The sequence below is a fragment of the Rhinolophus sinicus genome, chromosome 15 (genome assembly GCF_057876585.1).
Source record: "Rhinolophus sinicus isolate RSI-liver-muscle chromosome 15, RSI-T2T, whole genome shotgun sequence".
In the NCBI taxonomy this organism is placed as follows: Eukaryota; Metazoa; Chordata; class Mammalia; order Chiroptera; family Rhinolophidae; genus Rhinolophus; species Rhinolophus sinicus.
Window position 1 is genome coordinate 77,005,990 of NC_142515.1, and position 23,612 is coordinate 77,029,601.

At 39.0% G+C, this 23,612-nt stretch overlaps 1 protein-coding gene and 1 long non-coding RNA gene across 2 annotated transcripts in view; one reads left to right on the forward strand and one right to left on the reverse strand.

Moving 5' to 3' along the window:
- LOC109434058 (putative adhesion G protein-coupled receptor E4P) overlaps positions 1 to 23,612 on the forward strand; it is a 49,276-nt gene that overhangs the window by 2,962 nt on the left and 22,702 nt on the right. Inside the window, 3 exon segments of the mRNA XM_019710740.3 lie at positions 14,287 to 14,377; positions 18,186 to 18,236; positions 19,984 to 20,106. Of these exon segments, the coding sequence (XP_019566299.3) occupies positions 14,347 to 14,377; positions 18,186 to 18,236; positions 19,984 to 20,106 (205 nt within the window). The 5' untranslated portion in view covers positions 14,287 to 14,346.
- LOC141572681 (uncharacterized) lies at positions 743 to 23,536 on the reverse strand. The gene is made up of 3 exons (XR_016018998.1): positions 23,413 to 23,536; positions 3,554 to 3,892; positions 743 to 2,306 (listed from the first exon to the last, which is right to left on the reverse strand). It is a non-coding gene; the product is annotated as an uncharacterized LOC141572681 (long non-coding RNA).

Genomic DNA, 23,612 nt, shown 5'->3' on the forward strand with positions numbered 1-23,612 from the left:
GATCACCCTGTAAGGTTATTTTGGTTAGATTTATTACAGAGCCCTCTTTTCATATACAGTCACCGCTTCCACCATCACCATCCCCACCATCATCACCTTCATCACCATTATCAGTATGACCATCACCAACCACCAGCATCACCACCATCATTACATCCTGATCTTATCACAGTTCACTTTATTTAGCACTTTCCATGGGCCAGGCAGGTGCCACATGCTATGGACTGCATCACTACAACCATTCTATGAAGTACATACTTTTTCTTAGCTCCATTTTGCAGATGAGAAAAGTGAGGCTCAGAGGCAATGTCATCACCTCAGAGTCACTGAATTAGTCACTGCAGATTTACAATTCAAACTCAGGTTGTCTTGGGCACTGGGTTACGATGTCATCTAACTGCCTATGGCCAGCACCTAATTATGGATGAGGCACTGAGAGAGAATTGCTCCACAGGCTGTGCCTAGAGGGTTCCAAACTCAAAGACAAAGCAGAATGGACATATAAAGCAGGATAGAGCTGCCAAGTGGAACCAAATTTTTCACCTCTTCTATTAAAATATCTCATTATTATTATTTTCTTATTGTTAAAGTAATATGTAAAATTTAGAATTACAGTTAAAGAAATTTAAAATCACCCACAATGCCATTCTCTTATTAACATTTATAATTCCTTTAAATGTGATATTCTATATTTTGCTCTATTACCTGCTTTTATCCTAATGCTATATCACAATTGCTTTCTATGTTATTTTAATAGCCTCCTACAACATTATTTTATTTATAATTTAATAATATTATATTTATAATTTATTTGCATTACACATATTTAAATACTGCCTTTCTTTTTGCTGGCATTTTATAAAAATGATTTCTTCCAACTCTTTTGATATATCTTCCTCCTCAGCACCTTTATCATCACTTTTTGGGTTGCTTAACTAGGGTGCAAAGTGATCACCCTAATAAATCTATTACCCATCAGACACTGTATGTAGTTATAATATCAATGACTATATTCCCTATCAATGTACTACATTGTGTTTTAAAGTCTTTGAAAGGCTCATTTGTAGCGATGTCTAGTACTTCCATTATTTTCTCCTGTTGAACAACTTCTAACCAAGATGGATGTAATGGAAGTAGTCCAATTTAGATCATTAGGAGTAAATAAACGTTTTTGCGCAAGTCTTCTATTTCAACAAATGTTAGGTTATTGGGGGAAAAAAGAAGTGATTTTTTTTTTCATATGAAATACCTTCACTTGGGTCAAAATTCAAATTTTGTAAGGGTGAAATGTGAGAAGTCTTGCTCCTGGAGATTTTTTCTTCCAGCCACTCAGTTTTCAAAGGCAAGTGTTATGAATTTCATAGGCGTCTTCCAGGAATATTTTCTGCAAATGCAAACTTGTAATACACATATACATGCATTTGGTGCACGTATATGTTTGTACATAGGCATGTATGTCTAGGTACACACACATATGTAATGGTATAGAGGATAGCTAAGATTTGTGTAAAATAGAGGAGATAGTTTGCCCCCTATGTTGCACTAATATTATAAATATGTGTGTAGACATTTCTAACTGTGTATAATATGCTCACATTTTCCTTTCTACCTCCCTTATGTCACACAAATGTTAGCATACATATTTCTGTGCTTTGGTGTCTATCTATCTGTTACTGGTATCCATGTATCTGCTACAAATTCCATGTGCCCGAGGCTTCAAAAGGCAAAAACTCAAAACGTTCGAGTTTGGAATAAGAAAATGTTTATTGATCGAGAAGGCACCAGCTGAGAAGATGGGAGGAGGCCAAATGATTCCTTAAATCCATCTTACCAAGTACAAAGTTCAGGCTTCTTTTCTGTCAAGGGAAGGGGACATGGGAAGGGTTGTTTTTGTAAAACTTGAGCCAAAAGCAGAATTCCTATAATGATTTGCCTGTCTTGCCGGACTAAACAGAAGCTATTAGCCTGACTGCCGTGGGTACAATGCAGACTTGTACAAGATGGACTCAGAGAGAGACCAAACATTCCACTCTGTTATAATTATCTTTTGTTTGTTTGTTTGTTTATTCCTGAATCTTGAGGGAAATATGGCAACCTGGTCCAGGTTCAATTAACAAGAAGAATTAGCTTTTAAGATGGAGTCAGATTGGTCTGCCTGTTGTACCCCTCTTGTCTGGCTTTTAATCTCACATACCCACCTCTTCCATGATGGTCCCTAAGCCATAGAGGGTGAGTTCTGGGTGTTCAATTTACAAGAAGAGACCACAGCAACGGTAGAAGAAGCAGCAGGCCAGGGTACTTGTATACTAGCATGAGACAAAAAATAAAGAGTAACTTTTGTTATTATGTCCCCCAAGACCCAAACCATGATGAGTCGGCCACTGTGCAAACACTTCCTTGTTCAGCAAACAAGTAATCTAAAGTGATCCTATTGTTTAGTGGTCTGTTGGAGTCTTAGAGCTTGAGCTGTAGAATGTGCCAAATGGCTGACTACAGGTTAAATTCCGTAACACCAGCATTTGGTAAGATTTATGAAAACAAAAGAAAAATAAAAGTTCATGATCAGAGACAGTTACAAACCAGTTGTCTGAGTCTGTAAGGCTGTCAGTCAAGAAAGACAATTTCTAGGTGAAAGACTGAAAATTTCACCTTTGCTGGAATGAAAGTAGGCAGTGACAATCTGATAGATTCTCCTGGTTTGAATATCTCTGATGATGTCATCAGGTTCTCAGGTAAACTCTGCATGGCTTATACAGCATCAGTCACTGAGATTGTTTAAGCATGAGTGGTTGTGATGATTTCTCTCAAGTTTATACCATGTTGTCTGGCTGCAGTTTGTAATTGCAAGGCTCAGAAAAACAACAACAAATAAACAAACCAGTTTTGTTCTTAATAATTCAAGTCAAAGGATGGGAGAAAAATAAAATGTTAGTTTGGAAGGTTGTAGTCAAATATTTAAGAAAACTAGAAAAATTCAGGATCCAGTCCAGTTTACAGGTGAAAAATAACTTTAAAGACAATTAGCTGAACTAGAATCTAATATCCACAAGTGTGTAATATAGCTTCTAATGAAACACATTTTTTCTCTAAAATCACCCTCATCTTTATCAAAGATTGCCCAATTAAGACTAATTTTCTGCATAAATCTAGTTTCAATAAATTTGGTTTGATTATTTGTATAAATACAATAAGAATAACAATTGGTCACATAGGCTTTTAAAAATCTGCTTTGCTGGGCTTTCATTAGGAATCTCCAGATTGAACTTCAATTAGCATCTCAAGTGAAGAAGCCAAGCTACGTCACTGCCATCAGACCTTGCCTGCAATACCTACTGTGTTTCCCGGAAAATAAGACCGGGTCTTATATTATTTTTCCTCCAAAGAATGTATTAGGGCTTATTGTCAGGGGATGTCATCCTGAAAACTCATGCTAAGGCTTGAGGTCTTATTTTCGGGGAAACACGGTATAGAATTGGGTGAGTCCCTCAGGTCCTTGAGAACATCTTGAGGTTCTTTCTTTGCATCTCCCAGGAAAGCAACCTTTGTTCCTTACCTGGAAAGACTGCTGTGGGCCTTATAAGCAGGTTACCAGGCTGTTTTTCCAAGAGGCTTTTATTGGCTTCCAGAGTCAATCTTAATTCCTTAAAGCTTTCTGGTGACATGCAGGGTCTGTGCACGTCTCTCAAACATGATATTCCAGTCAAAGCCTTACCCCAGGAGTTTCCAATTGTCCTGTTAGAAAGAGAACAGATTCTTCCTGAATCCATGCAAACAACCATATTGCCATGAAAATAATAATATTCATTAAGAGTTTACAAATTCTGGAGGGATCTACTTACGAAAGTATATAATTTACCGAATTTCTCTAAAAAACACACAAGTTTCCTTATATCTGGAAAACAGAAAGATAAAAAAATCAACAATGTTTCAAACAAAAAAATTATAAAAATTATAATTATCCTCAGTTAATTCAGTCCCACACAATCAATTCTTGTTTATCTTGATCACCTGCCAGCATTTTATGAATCCAGTTGTTCCTTAGAGTTCTATAAATTTTTATCAGGTTTAAAGGTATAATCTGACAATTTATTCTCAAAAACCTGTATTTTAGAATAAGCCAGAGTCTTCTCCATGGAATCTTAATATGAAACATATTTGTAAAAGCATCAGAGTAAAACAATGACTGTTTGTAAATGACAAAAAAATTTACAGATCTCATTATAATGCAGTTGACAAAGAAATTTGCTTTTCTGTAACAACATTTTAAGATAACAATTAGAATTATGAATGAAATTATATCAGAACTTTGTACACTCTTGGAGATTTTTATATAATCTCTAGAACATTCACTTTAGTAATGAGAATATATGCATACAAATACTGTATAAGTATTTCTTTATTTGACAAAGCTTCCCATGTAATTTCAACACATCAAAACAAGCCTAATTAGTTTAATGTTTCTCTTTCGTAAGAAGGGAAAACAAATCTTTTGAGGTGTTCCAGGGGCCCTTCTGAAATATCTCAGTTATTCCTAGATCAAGACTCTATTTATAATTTAAATTTTGGGAAATTTGTCAAAATATATCAAAAGGTTCAGACAATATTCCAAACTTAGTTATTCATTTAACAAAAGTGACAACAGAAAACTTCAAACACAAAATATAGAAATTTACACAAAAAATTTGTTCTGATTATTGGGAATATTAGGTCTTCTAAGTAATCAAGGACCTAATTAAGACAACATAAAAAAGAGAAATTATTTTGATAAAGCACAGAATCTTTGCTTTCTAGGTAGAAAACTTTTTAATAGGTATCAGTTGCAGAACAATAGTCCTAGAAACTTTGTTCTTTTTAGCAGAGAAAGAAAACCAAATGCTAATTTTGCATTAGCTACTTTTGATATTTAAATTCATTTACTTGATTAAATTTAATTTGATCTTAAGTTAGACCACACATAAAACTTTATTTCTCAGGATTCTTATTTGGTAATGACTTATTCAATGAATATCCATCATTTAATTTAGCTAACAAAACTTTAAAGTTCAAAATTACCAAAGAGATTTAGAAAACCATTTTAAACCTGAAAGAAACTTTTTATCCTATTTACACGTATTTAATTCATTTGCTCCTAATAATTAAGTTTCGATTACTTATGAAAATTTTATCACACCAAGTTATTTTTCTTTCTGATAGATTTTGCAACACCGATAACATGAACTTATTTGACCAATAAACCCAGGTAGAATAAGAGTATTATTTAATGCTGATGATTCTAAAGATATGCCAACCTAACCAAATCAAACTCAAAACAGCTTTAATATAAAACATTTTCCCAGATTACATGATTCTGAAAAGCATTTGAGTTAGTTTCTGTTGTATTTTTGAGAATTCTTATATCAGTGTTTGTTTGTTTAAGTCAATTTAATATTAAAAATTAGCAATGCCATTTGGCTGTAGAAATATGCCATATATATACATATATATATATATATATATATATATATATATATATATATATATACACACACATATACACACACACACATATATATACATAAACATACAGATAAACATAGACAGAAATCTCAGCTTTCTTTCCTTCTTTCATTTATTTTTTACTCTAAAAACATTTGTAAAATTTAGATTTTCACAATATATCATTAGAGAAACAACCATAATTACATGCTTTGGGACATTTCTGAAAAGAAAATTTTAGGAGACAGCAGTAAAAAATGTGCTTTCTACTATTCTTTGCCTTACTCACTTCATTTGATTTGTATTTCTGTCTTACATCACTGAGAAAAATTAGTACATAAAAGAAATGTACAAAATATTATCAACATTATGAATATATTTTTTAAAATTTATTGGGATGACAATTGTTAGTAAAATTACATAGATTTCAGGTGTACTATTCTGTATTACATCATCTATAAATCCCATTGTGTGTTCACCACCCAGAGTCAGTTCTCCTTCCATCACCATAATTTGATCCCCCTTACCTTCATCTCCCACCCCCCACCCCCCTTGCCCTCTGGTAACCACTAAATTATTTTCTATGTCTATGAGTTTTTGTTTCTCATTTGTTTGTCTTGTTCTTTTGTTGTTTTTGGTTTATATACCACATATCAGTGAAATCATATGGTTTTCTGCTTTTTCTGTCTGACTTATTTCGCTTAGCATCATACTTTCAAGATCCATCCATGTTGTCACAAATGTTCCTATATCGTCTTTTCTTACCGCCGAATAGTATTCCATTGTGTATATATACCACAACTTCTTTATCCATTCATCTATCGAAGGACATTTTGGTTGTTTCTATGTCTTGGCAACTGTAAATAAAGCTGCAATGAACATTGGAGCACAGTTGTCTTTATGGATAAATGTTTTCAGATTTTTTGGGTAGATACCCAGGAGAGGGATTGCTGGGTCATATGGTAATTCTATTCGTAATTTTTTGAGTAACCTCCACACTGCCTTCCATAATGACTGCACCAGTCTGCATTCCCACCAACAGTGTATGAGGGTTCCTTTTTCTCCACAGCCTCTCCAACACTTGTTACTATTTGTCTTGATGATAGCCATTCTGACTGGGGTGAGGTGACATCTCATTGTGGTTTTTATTTGCATTTCTCTGATGATTAGTGATGTTGAGCATTTTTCCATATGTCTATTTGCCATTTGTATGTCCTCTTTGGAGAAATGTCTCTTCAGGTCCTCGGCCCATTTTTCAATTGGGTTGTTTGTTTTTTTGTTGTTGAGTCATGAGTTCCTTGTATATTTTGTATATTAGCCCCTTATTGGAGGCACTGTTTGCAAAAATCTTCTCCCATTCCGTTGGTTGCCTCTTTATTTTGTCGATGGTTTCTTTTGCTGTGCAGAAGCTTTTAAGTTTCATATAGTCCCATTCGTTTATTTTAGCTTTTACTTCCCTTGCCTTTGGAGTCAAATTCATAAAATACTCTTTGAACCCAAGGTCCATAAGTTTAGTACCTATGTTTTCTTCTATGCAGTTTATTGTGTCAGGTCTTATGCTTAAGTCTTTGATCCATTTTGAATTAATTTTGGTACATGGTGACAGATAGCAGTCCAGTTTCATTCTTTTGCACGTGGCTATCCAATTCTCCCAGCACCATTTATTGAAGAGACTGTCTTTTCTCCATTGTATGTTTTTTGCTTCTTTGTCAAAAATTATCTGTCCATATTTATGTGGTGTTATTTCTGGGTTCTCAATTCTATTCCATTGGTCTATGTGTCTGTTGTTCTGCCAATACCATGCTGTTTTGATTATTGTAGCCCTGTAGTACAAGCTAAAGTCAGGGAGTGTGAAACCTCCAGTATTGTTCCTTTTTCTTAAGATTGCTTTGGCTATTCGGGGTCTTTTGTGTTTCCAAACAAATCTGATGATTTTTTGTTCTATTTCTTTCAAAAATGCCATTGGGATTTTGATGGGGATTGCATTAAATCTGTGTATTGCTTTGGGTAATATGGCCATTTTAACTATGTTGATTCTTCCAATCCATGAGCACGGAATGTCTTTCCATTTCTTTGTGTCTTCTTCAATTTCTTTCAAAAATGTCTTATAGTTTTCAGCATATAGGTCTTTCACATCCTTGGTTAAGTTTATTCCTAGGTATTTTATTCTTTTTGCTGCAATTGCAAAAGGAATTGTTTTTTGTATTTCTTTTTCTGAGATTTCATTGTTAGTATATAGGAAAGCAATGGACTTTTGTACGTTGATTTTGTAGCCAGCAACTTTACTGTATTCGTTGATTGTTTCTAATAGCTTTTTGGTGGAGTCTTTAGGGTTTTCTATATATAGCATCATGTCATCTGCAAAGAGTGATAATTTAACTTCTTCATTCCCAATTTGGATGCCTTTTATTTCTTTCTCTTGCCTGATTGCTCTGGCAAGGACTTCCAACACTATGTTGAAAAGCAGAGGTGATAGGGGACAGCCCTGTTGTGTTTCTGAATGTAGAGCAAAGGACTTCAGTTTTTCACCATTAATTAATGGATTAGCGGAGGGTTTGTCATATATGGCCTTTATTATGTTAAGGTATTTTCCTGCTATACCTATTTTATTAAGTGTTTTAATCATAAAACGACATTGTATCTTGTCAAATGCTTTTTCTGCATCAATTGATATAATCATATGATTTTTGTCCTTTATTTTGTTTATGTGATGTATCACATTGATGGATTTGCGGATGTTGAACCATCCTTGTGCCCCGGGGATGAACCCCACTTGGTCGTGATGAATAATCTTTTTAATGCATTGTTGTATTCGATTTGCTAGAATTTTGTTTAGGATTTTTGCATCTGTATTCATCAGAAATATTGGTCTGTAGTTTTTTTTGTGTGTTGTCCCTACCAGGTTTTGGTATCAGGGTAATGTTGGCTTCATAAAATGAGTTGGGGAGTACTATCTCTTCTTCAATTTTTTGGAAGAGTTTGAGCAGGATTGGTATTAGATCCTCTTTGAAGGTTTGGTAGAATTCATTAGTGAAGCCATCTGGTCCCTGATTTTTGCTTTGGGAAGGTTTTGGATGACTGATTCAATTTCCTTACTGGTGATCGGTCTGTTTAGATTTTCCAGTTCTTCATGGTGCAGCCTAGGAAGGCTTTATGTTTCTAAGAACTTGTCCATTTCTTCTAGGTTATTGAATTTAGTGGCACATAGTCCTTCATAGTATCTTGGATGATCCTTTGTATTTCTGTGGTGTCCGTGATAACTTCCCCTTTTTCATTTCTGATTTTGTTAATTAGTGTCTTCTCTCTTTTTATCTTAGTGAATCTAGCCAAGGGTTTGTCAATTTTGTTGATCTTTCAAAGAACCAGCTCTTTGTCACATTCATTTTTTTCTATTGTCTTTTTGTTCTCTATTTCATTTAGTTCTGCTCTGATTTTTGTTATTTCCTTTCTTCTGCTGACCTTGGGTTTCATTTGTTCTTCTTTTTCTAGTTCTTTAAGGTGTAACATGAGGTTATTTATTTGGGATTTTTCTTGTTTCTTGAGATAGGCCTGTAATGAGATAAATTTCCCTCTTAAAACTGCTTTCGCTGCATCCCAAAAATTTTGGTAGGATGTATTTTCATTGTCATTTGTTTCTATGTATCTTTTGATCTCTCCTCTAATTTCTTCTTTGACCTGGTCATTCTTTAAAAGTATGTTGTTTAATCTCCATGTATTTGTGTTTTTCCTGCTTTCTTTTTGCAGTTGATATCCAATTTCAAAGCCTTGTGATCAGAGAATATGCTTGGTATGATTTCAATCTTCTTAAATTTGCTGAGGCTGATTTTATGTCCCAATATATGGTCTATCCTTGAGAATGTTCCATGTACACTAGTAAAAAATGTATAGTCTGATATTTTAGGATGAAGTGCTCTATATATGTCAATTATGTCCATTTCATCTAATGTGTCATTTAGGGCTGCTATCTTGTTATTTATTTTCTGTTTGGATGATCTACCCATAGCTGTCAATGATGTATTTAAGTCCCCTCGGATAATTGTGTTTTAGTCAATTTCTCCCGTTAGTTCTGTTAGTAGTTGCTTGGTATATTTCGGCGCTCCCTGATTGGGGGCATAAATATTGATGACTGTTACGTCTTCTTGTTGTATAGTCCCCTTTACCATTATGAAATGTCCATCTTTGTCTCTTGTTATCTTTTTCACCCTGAAGTCTGTTTCATCTGGTATCATTATGGCTACACCTGATTTTCTCTGGGTACCGTTTGCTTGGAGTGTCAATTTCCACCCTTTCACTTTGAGTCTATGCTTGTTCTTATAGCTGAGATGTGTCTCTTGGAGACAGCATATGGTTGGGTTTAGTTTTTTTATCCAATCTGCTACTCTGTGCCTTTTCCTTGGTGAGTTCATCATTTACATTTAGGGTGATCATTGATATGTGAGGATTTCCTGTCATTCTATCTTTAGTTTTCTGGTAAGGCTGTGTCTCCATTGTTTCTTTGCCTTTTTGTTGTTGTCTATTATTTCTGTGTGGTGGTATTCTATGATGTTTCCCTCTGTTTCTTCTTTTATTACAGTATATAGTTCAGCTCTGGATTTTTTTTTTTTTGAGTGGTTACCCTTAAGTTTATGTAAAAGAAAGTTTGATATTTAGAGTATTCCATTTTCTTCAGCACACTTACTTTCTCCATTCCTATATTCCGGTTCAGGCCTTTACTCTCTCCCTTTTTATGTTTTGGTTGCCACAAATTGTCCCTGTTGATGGTCATCTTGCCTGTCTGCTGTACAGGGAGTCTTTTGTGGAGTTATAGTTGTTTGATTAGTTGTAAATTCCAGGGGAGATTTACAGAGCCTTACCTCATGCCTCCATTTCGATCCACTCTCAACATTATGAATATTATGAAGTATCAAGATGTATATATGTATATATTTTTCTTGGATTGTTAAGAAAGAGTTTAACATTTTTTTCTTTTTTAATTAATTTTTTTCAATCACAGTTGACATTAAATATTATTTTATATTAGTTTTCAGGTGTACAACATGGGGGTTAGACATTTATATAATTTATGCAGTGATCCCCCCGTTAGTCTAATACCCACCTGGCACTATAAATTGTTATTACAATATTATTAATATATTCCCTATGCTGTACTTTACATCCCCCTGACTATTTTGTAACTACCAATTTGTACTTCTTTTTTTGTTTAAAGGATGAGTAGCTTTTTTTTTTTTTTTTAATTTTTTTATTGGGGAATATTGGGGAACAGTATGTTTCTCCAGGGCCCATTAGCTCCAAGTCAAGTCGTTGTTTTTTTTCAATCTGTTGTGGAGGGCGAAGCTCACTGGCCCATGTGGGAATCGAACCAGAAACCCTATTGTTCAGAGCCCACACTCTAACCAATTGAGCCTTTTGGCCGCCCCCCAATTTGTACTTCTTAATCCCTTCATTTTTTTTACCCAGTCCCCCAACGCCTCTCCCATCTCGCAACCATCAGGTTGTTCTCTGTATCTAGGATTCTGTTTCTGTTTTGGTATTTTGTTTATTTTGTTCTTTAGAGTCCACCTATAAGTGAAATAATATGGTATTTGTCTTTTTATGTCTGACTTACTTCACTTAGCATAATACCCTCTAGATCCTTCCATGTTGTCACGAATGGTAAGAATTCATTGTTATGGCAGAGTAATATTCCATTGTATATATGTACCACAATTTCTTTATCCAGTCGTCTATTGATGGCCAATGCAGTTGTTTCCGTATCTTGGCTATTGTGAATAGCATTGCAGTGAACATAGAGATGCATATATACCTTTTCGAATTAGGGTTTTGGGTTTCTTCAGATAAATACCCAGAATTGGAATTGCTGGGTCATAAGATAGTTCCATTTTTAATTTTCTGAGGAACGTCCAAACTGTTTTCCACAGTGGCTGAACCAATTTGCAATCCTACCAACAGTGCATGAGGGTTCCCTTTTCTCTATACCCTTGCCAATACTTGTTTGTTGACTCATAGTTTTCACTTAAAACTAGCTTTTATGTCCCAGGTACACTGCAAAATTCAGCGGTATTTTGCTCAGCTGACCAAAGCTTTGCATGCTGTAAGAATTCCTTTAAAGCTGTTTTAAAATTAATTTATAATCAAAGAACACATTCCATTTTCTCTGAGAGGCCTGAGATCCTCTCCTTCAAGGGTGCCCCTTAAGGTGGACTTGTCAACAAACACAAACAATAGAAGTGAGTGAACACAATAAAGTTGGAAAGCTCAAAGAGTAAAAAGAACAGCTTCAGATTGCCTGAATTTAAAGTGGCAGATTTTCCTGGAGGAAGATGGCACTGGAATGAAGCCTGAGCACAAGATGGCAGCTGCCACATGTCTGGAATGGAAGGAGATGCGGGAGGGGAAGGAGAAGCCTCAGATGCCATTTTACTTCTTACCTCTAAGCAAAGTACACAGAAACACCATTTTACTAATTACTTCCAAACCAATAGGGAAATAAGAGGCCTGAGATCGACATGCAAATGACTCACGAGACAATAAACTGAGTACTTTCCTAACCATGCCTCAAATACACTAGGCAAATTACAAATTTCAAATTCAAATGACCAAACACATAAATGCAAATGAACCGGTTCATAAATCAGGTACAAATTCTACAACTATTCCTCTCTCCCACAGGGTACCCCAAGCAAATGCAGAACCAATTGGCTCATTCCAAGGGAAAAGCCCAAACCGAGGGGAAGGGAGCTCCCAGCTGTGCACACCAGGGCCACTCACCCTTTTAAATCGAGCCAGTCAACTCTCAGAGACACAAAAATATAGACAAACAAATGGATAGAATCCAACAATCCTAATCCTACTCTCAGGTGGAGGCCCCCAAAATGCAGATGGCTTTGTCCCAGGGAGAGAAAGCCCAGACAGGAAAGATTCCCAGCTGTGCACACCAGAGTGACAAAACCGAAGATAGACTGAAATCCAAAAACATTTCCTTATTCTAAACAAGCCATGAGCCGAGGGAGGGGGGCAGGGGGGAAGGGATGGGGGGGGGAGTCCCTCCCAAGGGCCCAGTACAAATAGCATTGGCAGCTGCTTGGGACTCACAGAGGGGAACCTCAACCAGGGTTGGTCTCCCACAGACACTAGCTCCTGGCTAAAGCTCGCCAAATTGTGACTGGTCCAAAATCCATATCCCTGACACTTCAAAAGGCCAAAACTCAAAGTGTCAGTAGAGGTTGATTGATCAAGAAGGCACCAACCAAGAAGATGGGAATCCTAGTGTTTCCTCAAATCCATTTTACCAAGTACAGAGTTCAGGTTTCTTTCCTGTCAAGGCAAGGGGTCATGGGAGTATTTGTTTCTGTAATACTCAAGCTGAAAGCAGAATTACTGTAATGAATTGCATGTCTATATGTGTGGGACAGAGCCAGGAGTGCAGTTTCCAGGCTCTCGGCCTCACATGGAAAGGTGCTGGCTCAGGTAGTAAATGGCCATCAACTGTGATTGGATGGCCATCAGCTGTGGCTAGTTGGCTGTCAGCAGTAACCAGTGAGCCATTGGCCACTAATATAACGGCCGTGGCTACACTAGCAGCAAAAGGGGGGCTAGCAAGAAGATGGTGGCTGAGCTAGCAAGAGCGGATTACAGTTAGCACAGCGGATTGCAGCTAGCAAGTGAGGTTGGTTGGCAGAGACAAGTGGACAGTGGGTTGCGGATAGTGTGGCTCCTGCTTCCTGTGTCACCACCAGCGAGACTATAGTGGTGTGACTCCCCTATCTATGGCTCCGTTGGTGTTCCTTTTTGGCCTCACCATATCCTACGTTCTTATGTGGGGAGCAGGACCAGAGACCTCGCATGACACCCTGCATGACAATACGCCCGACTAAACAGAAGCTAGTAGCATGAAGACCAATGGGAACAAAACAGGCGTGAATAAGATGAGTCAGAGAAAGACCAAGTGTTCCACTCTGTTACCTATCTATTTAACAGTACACCTTTAAGACAATGTTTTCTCTCTCTTTTCATTAGGGAACTTTTCAAATATCCAAATATAGAGACAATAACATCACAAACTCTACAGACCCTTCACCCAGCTTTAGAAATGACCACCTCTTGGCCAATCTCGTTTCATCTTTACTCTCACTTGCTCCTCAAACCACTCCCCTCCCCAATTATCTAGACATCGATTCTACACATCACGTTACTTCACCTGCAAGATTTTGGGTACGTATCTCCAAAAGATCAGGACTCTTCAAACATGGCCCTTGTATCATACCCATATCTTCCTTTTCGAGCAGACATCTGAGTTGACGAGTGAGGAAACTAAGAGTGAATTATATCTATAAAAAATGAAGAATCTCTCTTTAATGTCACCACATGTCCAACCTATAACCTATTAAAATTGTTTGATTTGGGATCCAGTAAGTACTGCAATTGTTTGATATGTTTCTAAGTCTCTTTTAATCTAGGTGCTCTATGCATGTTTTGGTGGGTTTTTTTGTTTGTTTTTTCTTTTTGGATAGTCTGCCATTTCCCACAGTGTGGATCTTACTGATTGCAATAGATCAGGATCTTAAATTCCAGCAGGATAGTCCATTGGGTGCATCTTGTGTTCCCCATTTGTTGGGTTGTAAGCGTGTTTCCTATAAGCTACTCTACTATGAGCATCCTTGAAGGATCTTCTCCTCGAGATAGTTTCCCAGAAGTGGAATTGTTGTTTCAAAGGATGGGTAGAAATCAAAGGGCTTTGATAAATATTAGCCACCCATCTTCTAAACTCTGTGACCATCAGAAATTGATTTGCACGGGGCTTATTCATTCCAGGAACCCTTGCCGAATCCTGGTGGAGAGCGTTTCTCAGATTGTTCCTGGTATCTCAGTGCTATGGAAACCAGGTGCCTGCTCCTGCTCTCTGGTGAGTGGAACAAAGAATTCACCACTCTTCTCCCTAGGCCCTGTATCCAAGCTTTGGTTGCCTCCCAAAATTTAGCACTTTCTCCAGAAATCACTGTGTGTGCCTGTCATATCAGAAACTCTAGAGTCTCTTAGTTACTTTCCCCTAAAGGAGAACTGAGACAAAGACTTGGGTGTAGATGTTTTCTTTGGGGGCAGATCCCAGGAGGCACAAGGGATGTGGGGGTGGGTTGGGGAGTGGGGGGGATGTCAGGGAGGGAAGGGAGAAGAATGAAGGAAGAGCGTGTTAATGAGGGGTTACAGCTGTGGGTAACTGACACTCAATCCTGCTGTGGACCCTCCAAGAGGCTTTAGGATATGTGCCTTCGAAGGCAAGGATTCTAACTAGTACACTGTTTTGTGCACCTGAAACTAATTTTTAAAATGTTTTAAAAAAGAAAGAAAGAAAGGCAAGGAGTCTGGGCTAATTAACCTCATGGCTCACAGCTTGACATCCACGCCTAGTATAACTTCCAAACACTTCTGACTTGCTCCCCACAAGCTGTAGAAAAATGCCCTTTTACCGAGAGATACAGTAAGTTATGTGCATGCATAGGAATCCCCGCTGGGGTAGGATAAGGGGACACTTCAGGCATTTGCTACACGGATGCTCAGAGTAACTTAACATGTGTCCCAGTGACCTGGACCTAGCCACCCTTCTCTTCCGGGCTTTAGCCTCATCCAAGTAATAAAATACCATCAGACGAGTCAAACACAGCCTAGAAGGTTTGTAAGAAGATCTTCTAAGTAAACATGTAAAGTCTGATACTCTTGTGTCAGGAGTGAGCAGAGTTTTTCTGCCAAGGGCCAGATAATTACTATTCTCAGCTTTGTGGGCCATTTGGTTCTGTCTTCACTCCTCAACTCTACATTACAAAAGCAGCCACAGACCTTACGTGAACCGATGGACAGCGCCGTGTTCCAAGAAAGCCTGATGTATAGATGTAATGCGGGAGACCCTGCTCACAGCGCCATTTGTCATGCGGGAGACCCTGCTCGCTGCGCCATTTGTCGTGCAGGGCGGCCTGCGGGGTCTCTGCTCCCACTCCCCATACAAGAACGCAGGATATGGTGAGGCCAAAAAGGAACACCCACGGAGCCATAGGTAGGGGAGTCATACCACTATATTCTCTCTGGCGGCACTATACTCTCACTGGAGGCTGGATTCACACTGTCCGCAAACCGCCACCCACGCTTGCCAGCCCAGCCGCCATCTTCGTGCTAGCCCCCATTCTTCTCCTCTTTCCTCTCTCTCTCTCTGCTAGCGTAGCCACAGCAGTTATATTAGTGGCCAATGGCTCACTGGTTACAGCTGACGGCCAACTAGCCACAGCTGATGGCCATGCAATCACAGTTGGCCATTTACTACCTGAGCCAACACCTTTCTATGTGAGGCCGAGAGCCTGGAAACTACTTTCTGGGGCTCTGCCCCCACAATAGACATGGAAATTTGAATTTCATATAATTTTCATTTCATGGTAAAATATTCTTCTTGATTTTTAAAAACCATTTAAAAACCATAAAAACCATGCTTAGCACAAAAACAAACAGTGGTCTGGATTTGCCCCAAAGGCTATAGTTTGCTCACTGGGAATCAAGTAACATTTTTTTGTGAAAAAAAGCATTCAGAGAGAAATTGCTGAGGTTTGAGTGTTTTTGACTCACAGAAGTGTCCGTGTCATGTGATTCAGCCTAAGATTATGAATCCTTAAATATGATGTTTTTGTTAGTACCTATGAGATAGAACAGAGGAGATAGGAAGAGCAAGTGTTCGCCTTATCTAGTCCAGCGGGATTTGTCTTGTTCTGTGATAATCCAATTGGGCCGGTTCCTTTTTCCTTTCCCTTCCATATGATATAAATCCAAATTACCTAGATTTTATTTGTTCCACTTAAACCCTTCGGGGGGCTTATGTTGGCCACGGAAACAGATACCTCCAGAATTTAGCAAAGAGTTCCAACCCAGCCCACTTGCAATGAAAGGGATTAGGGAAAATCCATTTTCCAGTGCCTGATTATTTCCAGCCCAACTACCATGACGGAATGATATTTGGAAATTTATGGCAAAGTTGTCTGCATTTCTGAGTTCATCTACGACTTCGATATGAAGCTCTGTCTAGTCTTATGGTGGACGTTTTTAGGTCATCCTCAAAATGAATCATCCTGAAAACATCCTTACAAATTTGTCACAGTCTTGGACTCCTGGGATTCTTATGGTCTATGCTACTCAGATCTCCCCTTATTCCGGAGAAAGCACTGGTTACTAAGAGTTTAGGCCTGTGCTGTTCACTACCACAGCCACTAGCCACGCGCAGGTACTGAGCACTCAAAATGAGGCCAGTCAAAATGCACACTGGATCTCAAAGACTTACTACACACAGCAAAGAATGTAAAATACTTTAGGAATAATTTGTTTTATAGTGATTGCATGTTGAAATATCTTGGCAATAGTGAGTTAAATAAAATGTGTTACTAAAATTAATTTCACCTGTTTCTCTTTGTCTTTTGAAAATGAATGGACCCAGAAGGTATTATACTAAGTGAAATAAGTCAGACAGAGAAAGACAAGTACCATATGATTTCACTTATATGTGGAATCTAAAAAAAACAAAACAAATGCATAAACAAAACAGAAACAGACAAAGAATAAGAGCGAGTGGGGAAATGAGAATAAAAATATGTGTTTAGTGGAAAATTTTAAAGGAACGATTTGGCTTGCATTATATTTGTATCGAACAGTGTGGGGTTAGAGATCTGGACTGGTCTAGCTAGACTGTTGCAAACTTGGCCTTTTGGTGCTAGACTTGAAGAAAAAGCTTTATGAGCTGCTGGATTTTCAGAAATTGGGACATATAGTTTGTGATATTGTGATTTATAATAAGAAATATATATTTAATCTTTGTCAATTTCTGGCACAGAGCTCCTAAATCCTTGGAATTTCCTGTAATGAGGCCATAAAAAGTTGTCTTTTGTTATATTAATGAGGTGACTTTTGGAACTCACCTAAGGATGGGGGCTGGTTGACCCTTGAGGCAACCAACTTGGAACTTTCACTTTCACCCCTGATTTCCAGGGACTAGAGAGGGGCTGGAGGTTGAATCGATCAATGGCCAATTAGTTAATCAATCATGCATATGTAATGAAACCTCCATAAAAACCCAAAAGGATGGATGGGGTTCAGAGAACTTCCAGGTTAGTGAATACCTGGAGATTCAGGGAGAGTAGTGCCCAGAGAAAGCATGGAAGCTCTGTGCCTTTTCCCACATACCTGGTCCCACACATCTTTCACCTGCTTGTTCCTGAGTAGTATCTTTTTGCAATGAACTGGCGATCTAGTAAGTAAAATGTTTCTTTGGGTTCTGTGAGCCACTCTAGCAAATTAATCAAACCCAAGGAGCAGATCGTTGGAACTTCCACTCTAGGGCCCTTAACCTGTGGAATCTGATGCTGTCTCTGGGCAGATAGTGTCAGGATTGAGTTGAATCGTAGATCAGTTGATGTTCAAGAATTGCTCATTGGTATGGGAACCCCCCCACACACACACACACATTAGAATTGCATTAGAATTGTGTATAGGCCCTCTTACAGCTGCAATCAGCTGTACCTCTCATACTTCAGTAATATATGACATCCGTCGTCACCCTCATGGTTACAGTCTACCTGGAAGAGTCTACAGTGAAGTCAGCATGTGTATGACTGATCGGTGAGAGACGAAGCCCCTAACTCATCCAGGCTTTAGCCAAGCAAAGTTCCCTTTTCTCTCTGTTCCAGGTCTCAGTGTCTTGCTGGCTCTGTCAGGATCAGAAGCGAAGAATTCTGGAGGTGAGTCTAAGATTGTCAAAGGCCCGGGGAAAGGAAATTGGGGTCTGCAGCCTGCCTCCAGGGGAGGGAAAGAGTCCATGGCAAGGGAGAGACTATTCATCCCTGACACCTTCTGCCGACTCCTTGGAGCTTTCAAGGACTGTTCCCCTTTCTCCACCATCACCATCGTCACCCCCTTTTATTTAGCTCTTGCATTGCACCAGGCTTAGTGGCTAAGTAAATTGCACACTCTGTCTCATTAACTCCTCATAACATTTTATGCAAAGAAGGTCCCCACTTGACTAATGGCCCTCTAGAGAAGTAGCTGGCTCAAGGTCACACAGCTAGCAGACACTGGACTCTTCCCTTCCTATCCCAAAAGCCTGTGTCCCCAAGTCACACCTGGAGATAGTGTTGCTTTTGCTCCATGTCTTGGGCTGGGTCCCCCGCAGAAGCAGACCCTGAGACAAAGACTTGAGAGCAAGTCGTTCATATGGGAGGTGATCCCAGGAAGCACCAGCCAAAAGTGGGAAAGCAAGGAGCCAATATCCAGCAAGTCACACGTTGGCAGCTGGAACTTGATATTCTGGGGACTGTTGGACACAGTAAGAAGCATGCCCTTTGGAGCTATTGCCCCCAGTGGGGAAGGAAGCAGTTTTCTTCCATTTATTATTTGAAATTGTGGTAAAATATGCATAATACAATGTATGATCTTAACCATTTTTAAGGATTACAGTTTCTCTACATCCTACCAACACTTGTTATTCTGTTTATTAAGTACATTCACATTGTCGTGTAACCATCATCATCATCCATTCATAGAACATTTTTCTTTTTGCAAAATTGAAACCCTGTCTCCATTAAATGATAATTTCCCATTCTCCCTCCCACTAGCCCCTGAAAACCATCATTCTACTCTCTGTCTCTCTATGAATTTGACCACTCTAGGGACCTCATATGAGTGCAACCATGTGACATTCGTCCTTTTGTGATGAGCTTATTTACTTATCATGATGTCTTCAAGGTTCATGTATATTATAGCATGTGTTGGAGTTTCTTTCTTTTTTAAAAGCTGAATAATATTCTATTGTTTGGATGGACCACATTTTGTGTATCCATTCATCCACTGATGGACACTTGGGTGGCTTCCATCTTTTGGCTGTTGTGAATAAGGCTGCTATGAACATAGGTATACAAATATCTCTTCAATATCCTGCTTTCATTTCTTTTGGATATATACTCATGAACAGAATTGCTGGATCATATGGTAATTCCAATTTTTATTTTTAAAATTGCCATACTGTTTTCACAACAGCGATACCATTTTACATTCCTACCAGCAATGTACTGGGATTACAATTTCACCACATCTACCAACACTTGTTATTCTCTGATTTTTTTTGATAATAAGAGAGCTGGGTTTGTTAATGCACTGACTCTTGTCAGTCACTTGGGGGAGAAAGCATTGCTTATCTGTCACGTGGTGAGCAAAGAGGACTCTGGTGGCCAAAGAAAGCCCTTACATAAGCCCTGACAGAGAAGCTCTACTGTCAGGCAAAAGTGGTGTTGATGGCAGAGGTGGGACATGGAGTGGGCACTTTGAGCTTCTGAGTTCAGTAGTGGGATGGGTGCAAAAAGGATGCCAACAGAGCTGGTCGCTAGTGGGCATTCTTTTGACCACAGCATCTGGTACATCATAGGTGCTCAATGAATATTTCTTAAATAAATGAATAAGCAAATGAATGAAAGGATCTTGTGTTCCCTGCAGCTTCCTGTCTCCCATGCCCTGAACATGCAAGCTGCTCCAACAGCACCCACTGTGCTTGTAAAGATGGGTTTCAGTCCGTGTCTGGGAGGAGGTACTTCTTCTAACTGAATGAGACATGTGAAGGTAGGGTGTAACCCACACTCATTTTGGAGTTTGGAAGTGGGCAAGGGCATCCTTCTATGCCTTAAACACTGTGATTTGTAGGGGCGATAGCCATGCAAAGATGCAAGAATGTTACAAGATGGAAAATGTCAGGGCTGTCTCAATGCGCTTAGAGAAGTCCTGACCCCTTGTGACCCTCCCACTCTCATTCTGATGCTGGCTTGATGCTTGTTTTTTCTTTAGAGGAAGATAGAGTTCCCAGGATCCTGGGCTGTTGACGGTTAAAGCACTGGTATTTTCGTTTGTTGGTTTGCCTGAGAACTTCACAAGGAAAGGGATCACCTCTGTTTTGTCCATTGCTGGATGCCTAGGACAGAGAATAATGTTGTCACATAGCAGTTGCCCAATGGAAATGTGTTGTCCAAGAGAAGAAATGAACACAGGAACATCTTGACACTTGATATCTTCCATGATCTGGCCTCAACTTGGTTTTCCAGTTCCACTTTTCACTACTCCCATCTGCTCCAGCCAAAATCCTTTCTCGTTTCCACAAATTCTAAGGTCAATTTGAATACCCAGAGAAAAATAGCACTCCTGAATATCTGATTGGTGGAACTAAATATTTTATTGATGGAGTTGTAGTGTCAATTCAGAAGATGAAGCATAAAATGGTAGATTAGTTAGGATTCATTTTATTTTATTGTGACAAAATATAAGGTAAAATTTACCATTTTCACCATTTTTAGGTGTATCTTTCAGTGGTATTAAATATTTACATTGTTGTGCAACCATCACCACCATCCATCCACAGAACTTTTTCATCTTTTCAAACTGAAATTCTATCCCTATTAAACACTAATTCCCCCCATCTCCCCCAGCTCCTGACCCCCACCATCTACTTTCTATCTGCTAATTTGACTCCTCTAGGGAACTCCTATGAGCGAACTCATACAATAGTATTTTGTATGTATCTATTTTTTTTGGATGTATCTGTTTTTTTAAACTTTTTATTTTAAAATGGCTTTAGACCTAAAGAAAAATTGCAAAATTAGCACAGTGAATTCCTTATTTCCTTCACCCCAGTTCCCCTAAGGTTAACCAAGGACATGACCACAGCACAATGATCTAAAGCAGGAAATGATATTTATTGAACTACTTTATTCAAATTTCACTAGTTTTTCCCCTAATAACTTTTTTTCTGTTCCAAGAACCATTTCAGTATCCCACATTGCTTTTAATTGTCACGATCCTTAGTTTCATCTAATCTGTGACAGATCCATCTTTCTTTACCTTCTGTGACTTTTGACACTTTTGATAGGACATCATAGATGCCCTGTAACACTTTGTGTGTTTTGCTTAAATTTATCCTAGAAATTTCTCCAAATTGGCTCATAGAGATCTTCCCCATTCTCTTTTTTACAGCTGTGGGATGAACCATAGTTTATTCAACCCTCTCCTATGTATGGCATTTAAGTTGTTCCCAATATTTAGGTTGTTTCCACTATTTGTGGAGGTGTGTTTTTAAGGTACAGTCCTAGAATTGAGATATCTGAGTCAAGAGGTAAATCCTTATGTATCTTGATTAGATATTCCAAATTTAGTTCCAGAAAAGCTGTACCAGTTTGCATTCCCAACAGCAATGCACAAGAGCACCTGTCTTCCCACGGTCTTGCCCACACAACCTGTCCAGTGATTTGACATACCATCATTATCAGATTGTAAAGTTCCATGTGTATTGGGTCTATTTCTGGACCTGTAGTCTGTTCCACTAGTCTATTTATCTATTCATGCACCAGCATCTCATTGTTTTTTTGTTTGTTTTTGAGGCTTTGTGGTATGTTTTAATGTCTGGTGAGACTAGTCCCCACCTCATAGGTTTTCTGGCCATTCTTTTTTTTTTTTTTGGCTTTGTGTTTATTTTTCAATTAAATAAAGCGGACATTCTCGAAAACCAGCAGGAGTTTCTATACACCAAAGCCAAACTTACTGGACCAAACTGCCCCCAGAGGCCTCCGGGCCTCTTCTACCTTTGGGTGTGGCTTTTTTCACTCTGAGGGGACACGGCGTATCCCTGATGGGAGGCAGCAGGCAGAGCAGTTTCCCCACAGCCATCCCACCCGCCACTGCCGGATTCCCTGCGGAGTTAGGAGTCATTTATTTATTTATTTATTTAAATAAAATAATAACACGTGTTTTAATATTACTATGTACCAAATACATGCATTGCACATATTATCTTATTTCTTTGAATGTACACAAAAATGGTATACATTGTACAGTGGAGGAAACTGTGGATCAGATAAATTAGGAAATGCAACTCATAAGCAGAGGAACTTGGATTCGAACTCTGGTCTGTCTGACTCCAAAACTTATAGTTTGAATCACTACACTGTACTGACGGTTAAGGGGGGAAAAATCCAGAAATCTGAATTAAAAACCTATTGGAATCAGATGAAAAAGAATTTTAAATAAGTAGGTGTGGGAGAAAGTTTATAAACCTCTCCAATCTAGGGAAAAGCGGCATCAGAAATATATTTTTCTCTTTAAAAGTGAAATCAGTCATAAAGTTCTTACCAGCTAGATTTTAAAAACTGATGAAAATTCTTAAGACAAATGAATTTTTGCTTTTATTGAACTTATGGTTTTCAAGTTTCTGACACTGAAAGAGAGAAACATAGGAATTCTGAAATGACATAGTTAAATTTTTTTAATACGTGTTTTATTTTTTAGGAATTTCGGATTTTATTTTATTTTTTTAAACTTTTTTTTAATTAGTTTCATGTGCACAAAACAATGTAATAGTTAGACATTTATCATTTATATCCCTCACACAGTGACAGCCCCTTTCCCCCATCCACTACCCCTCTGATTGCCACGGGGATACGAAAGTCAATTTGGGGAATGTAATCAATAATGTAAAGATTTTATAGGAGTCATTTTAATCATGGCCGTTTCCCCCGAAATACACGGATTTCGCCATTCCCACTCCCAAAGTGAAAACCCACACTATTTTGGAAAACGCTGGGTTAAATGCTCCATTACTAGAAAGAGGGAGATTGCTCGAGATGACAACTTGCTGGGGAGGGGCGCCGTTGCCCGACCCCCTCAGCGGTGCTACAGACCCCGCACCCTGCCCCCACTGCCGGGTCCTCACCTCGCTCCCTGACCCGTACACCGCACCCCTGTCCGAGCCCCCAACCCTGCATCCCCGGACCCTCCTCCCACAACCCGCTCCACGCCCGGGATACCCGCCCTGCAGGTGCGCACCCCCTGCCGCCGCGGGACCCCTGCTCCCCGCAGGCCAGGTCCGCTGCCGCGGCCACTCACAGTTGCGGATGTCGGAGATGAAGACCGCTCCGGCATCCCGTCCCCTTCAACACAGCGGGCATCTTCGGACCCCTGGGACCAGGAGGAGAGGCGGACAGCGGGGACTCCAGAGCGGGGAGCGCCGCCGCGGGGGGGGGGGGGGGGGGGGGGGGAGCCTCCTCAGTCGCAGCCCTTCTGGCCATTCTTGCATAATAATACCA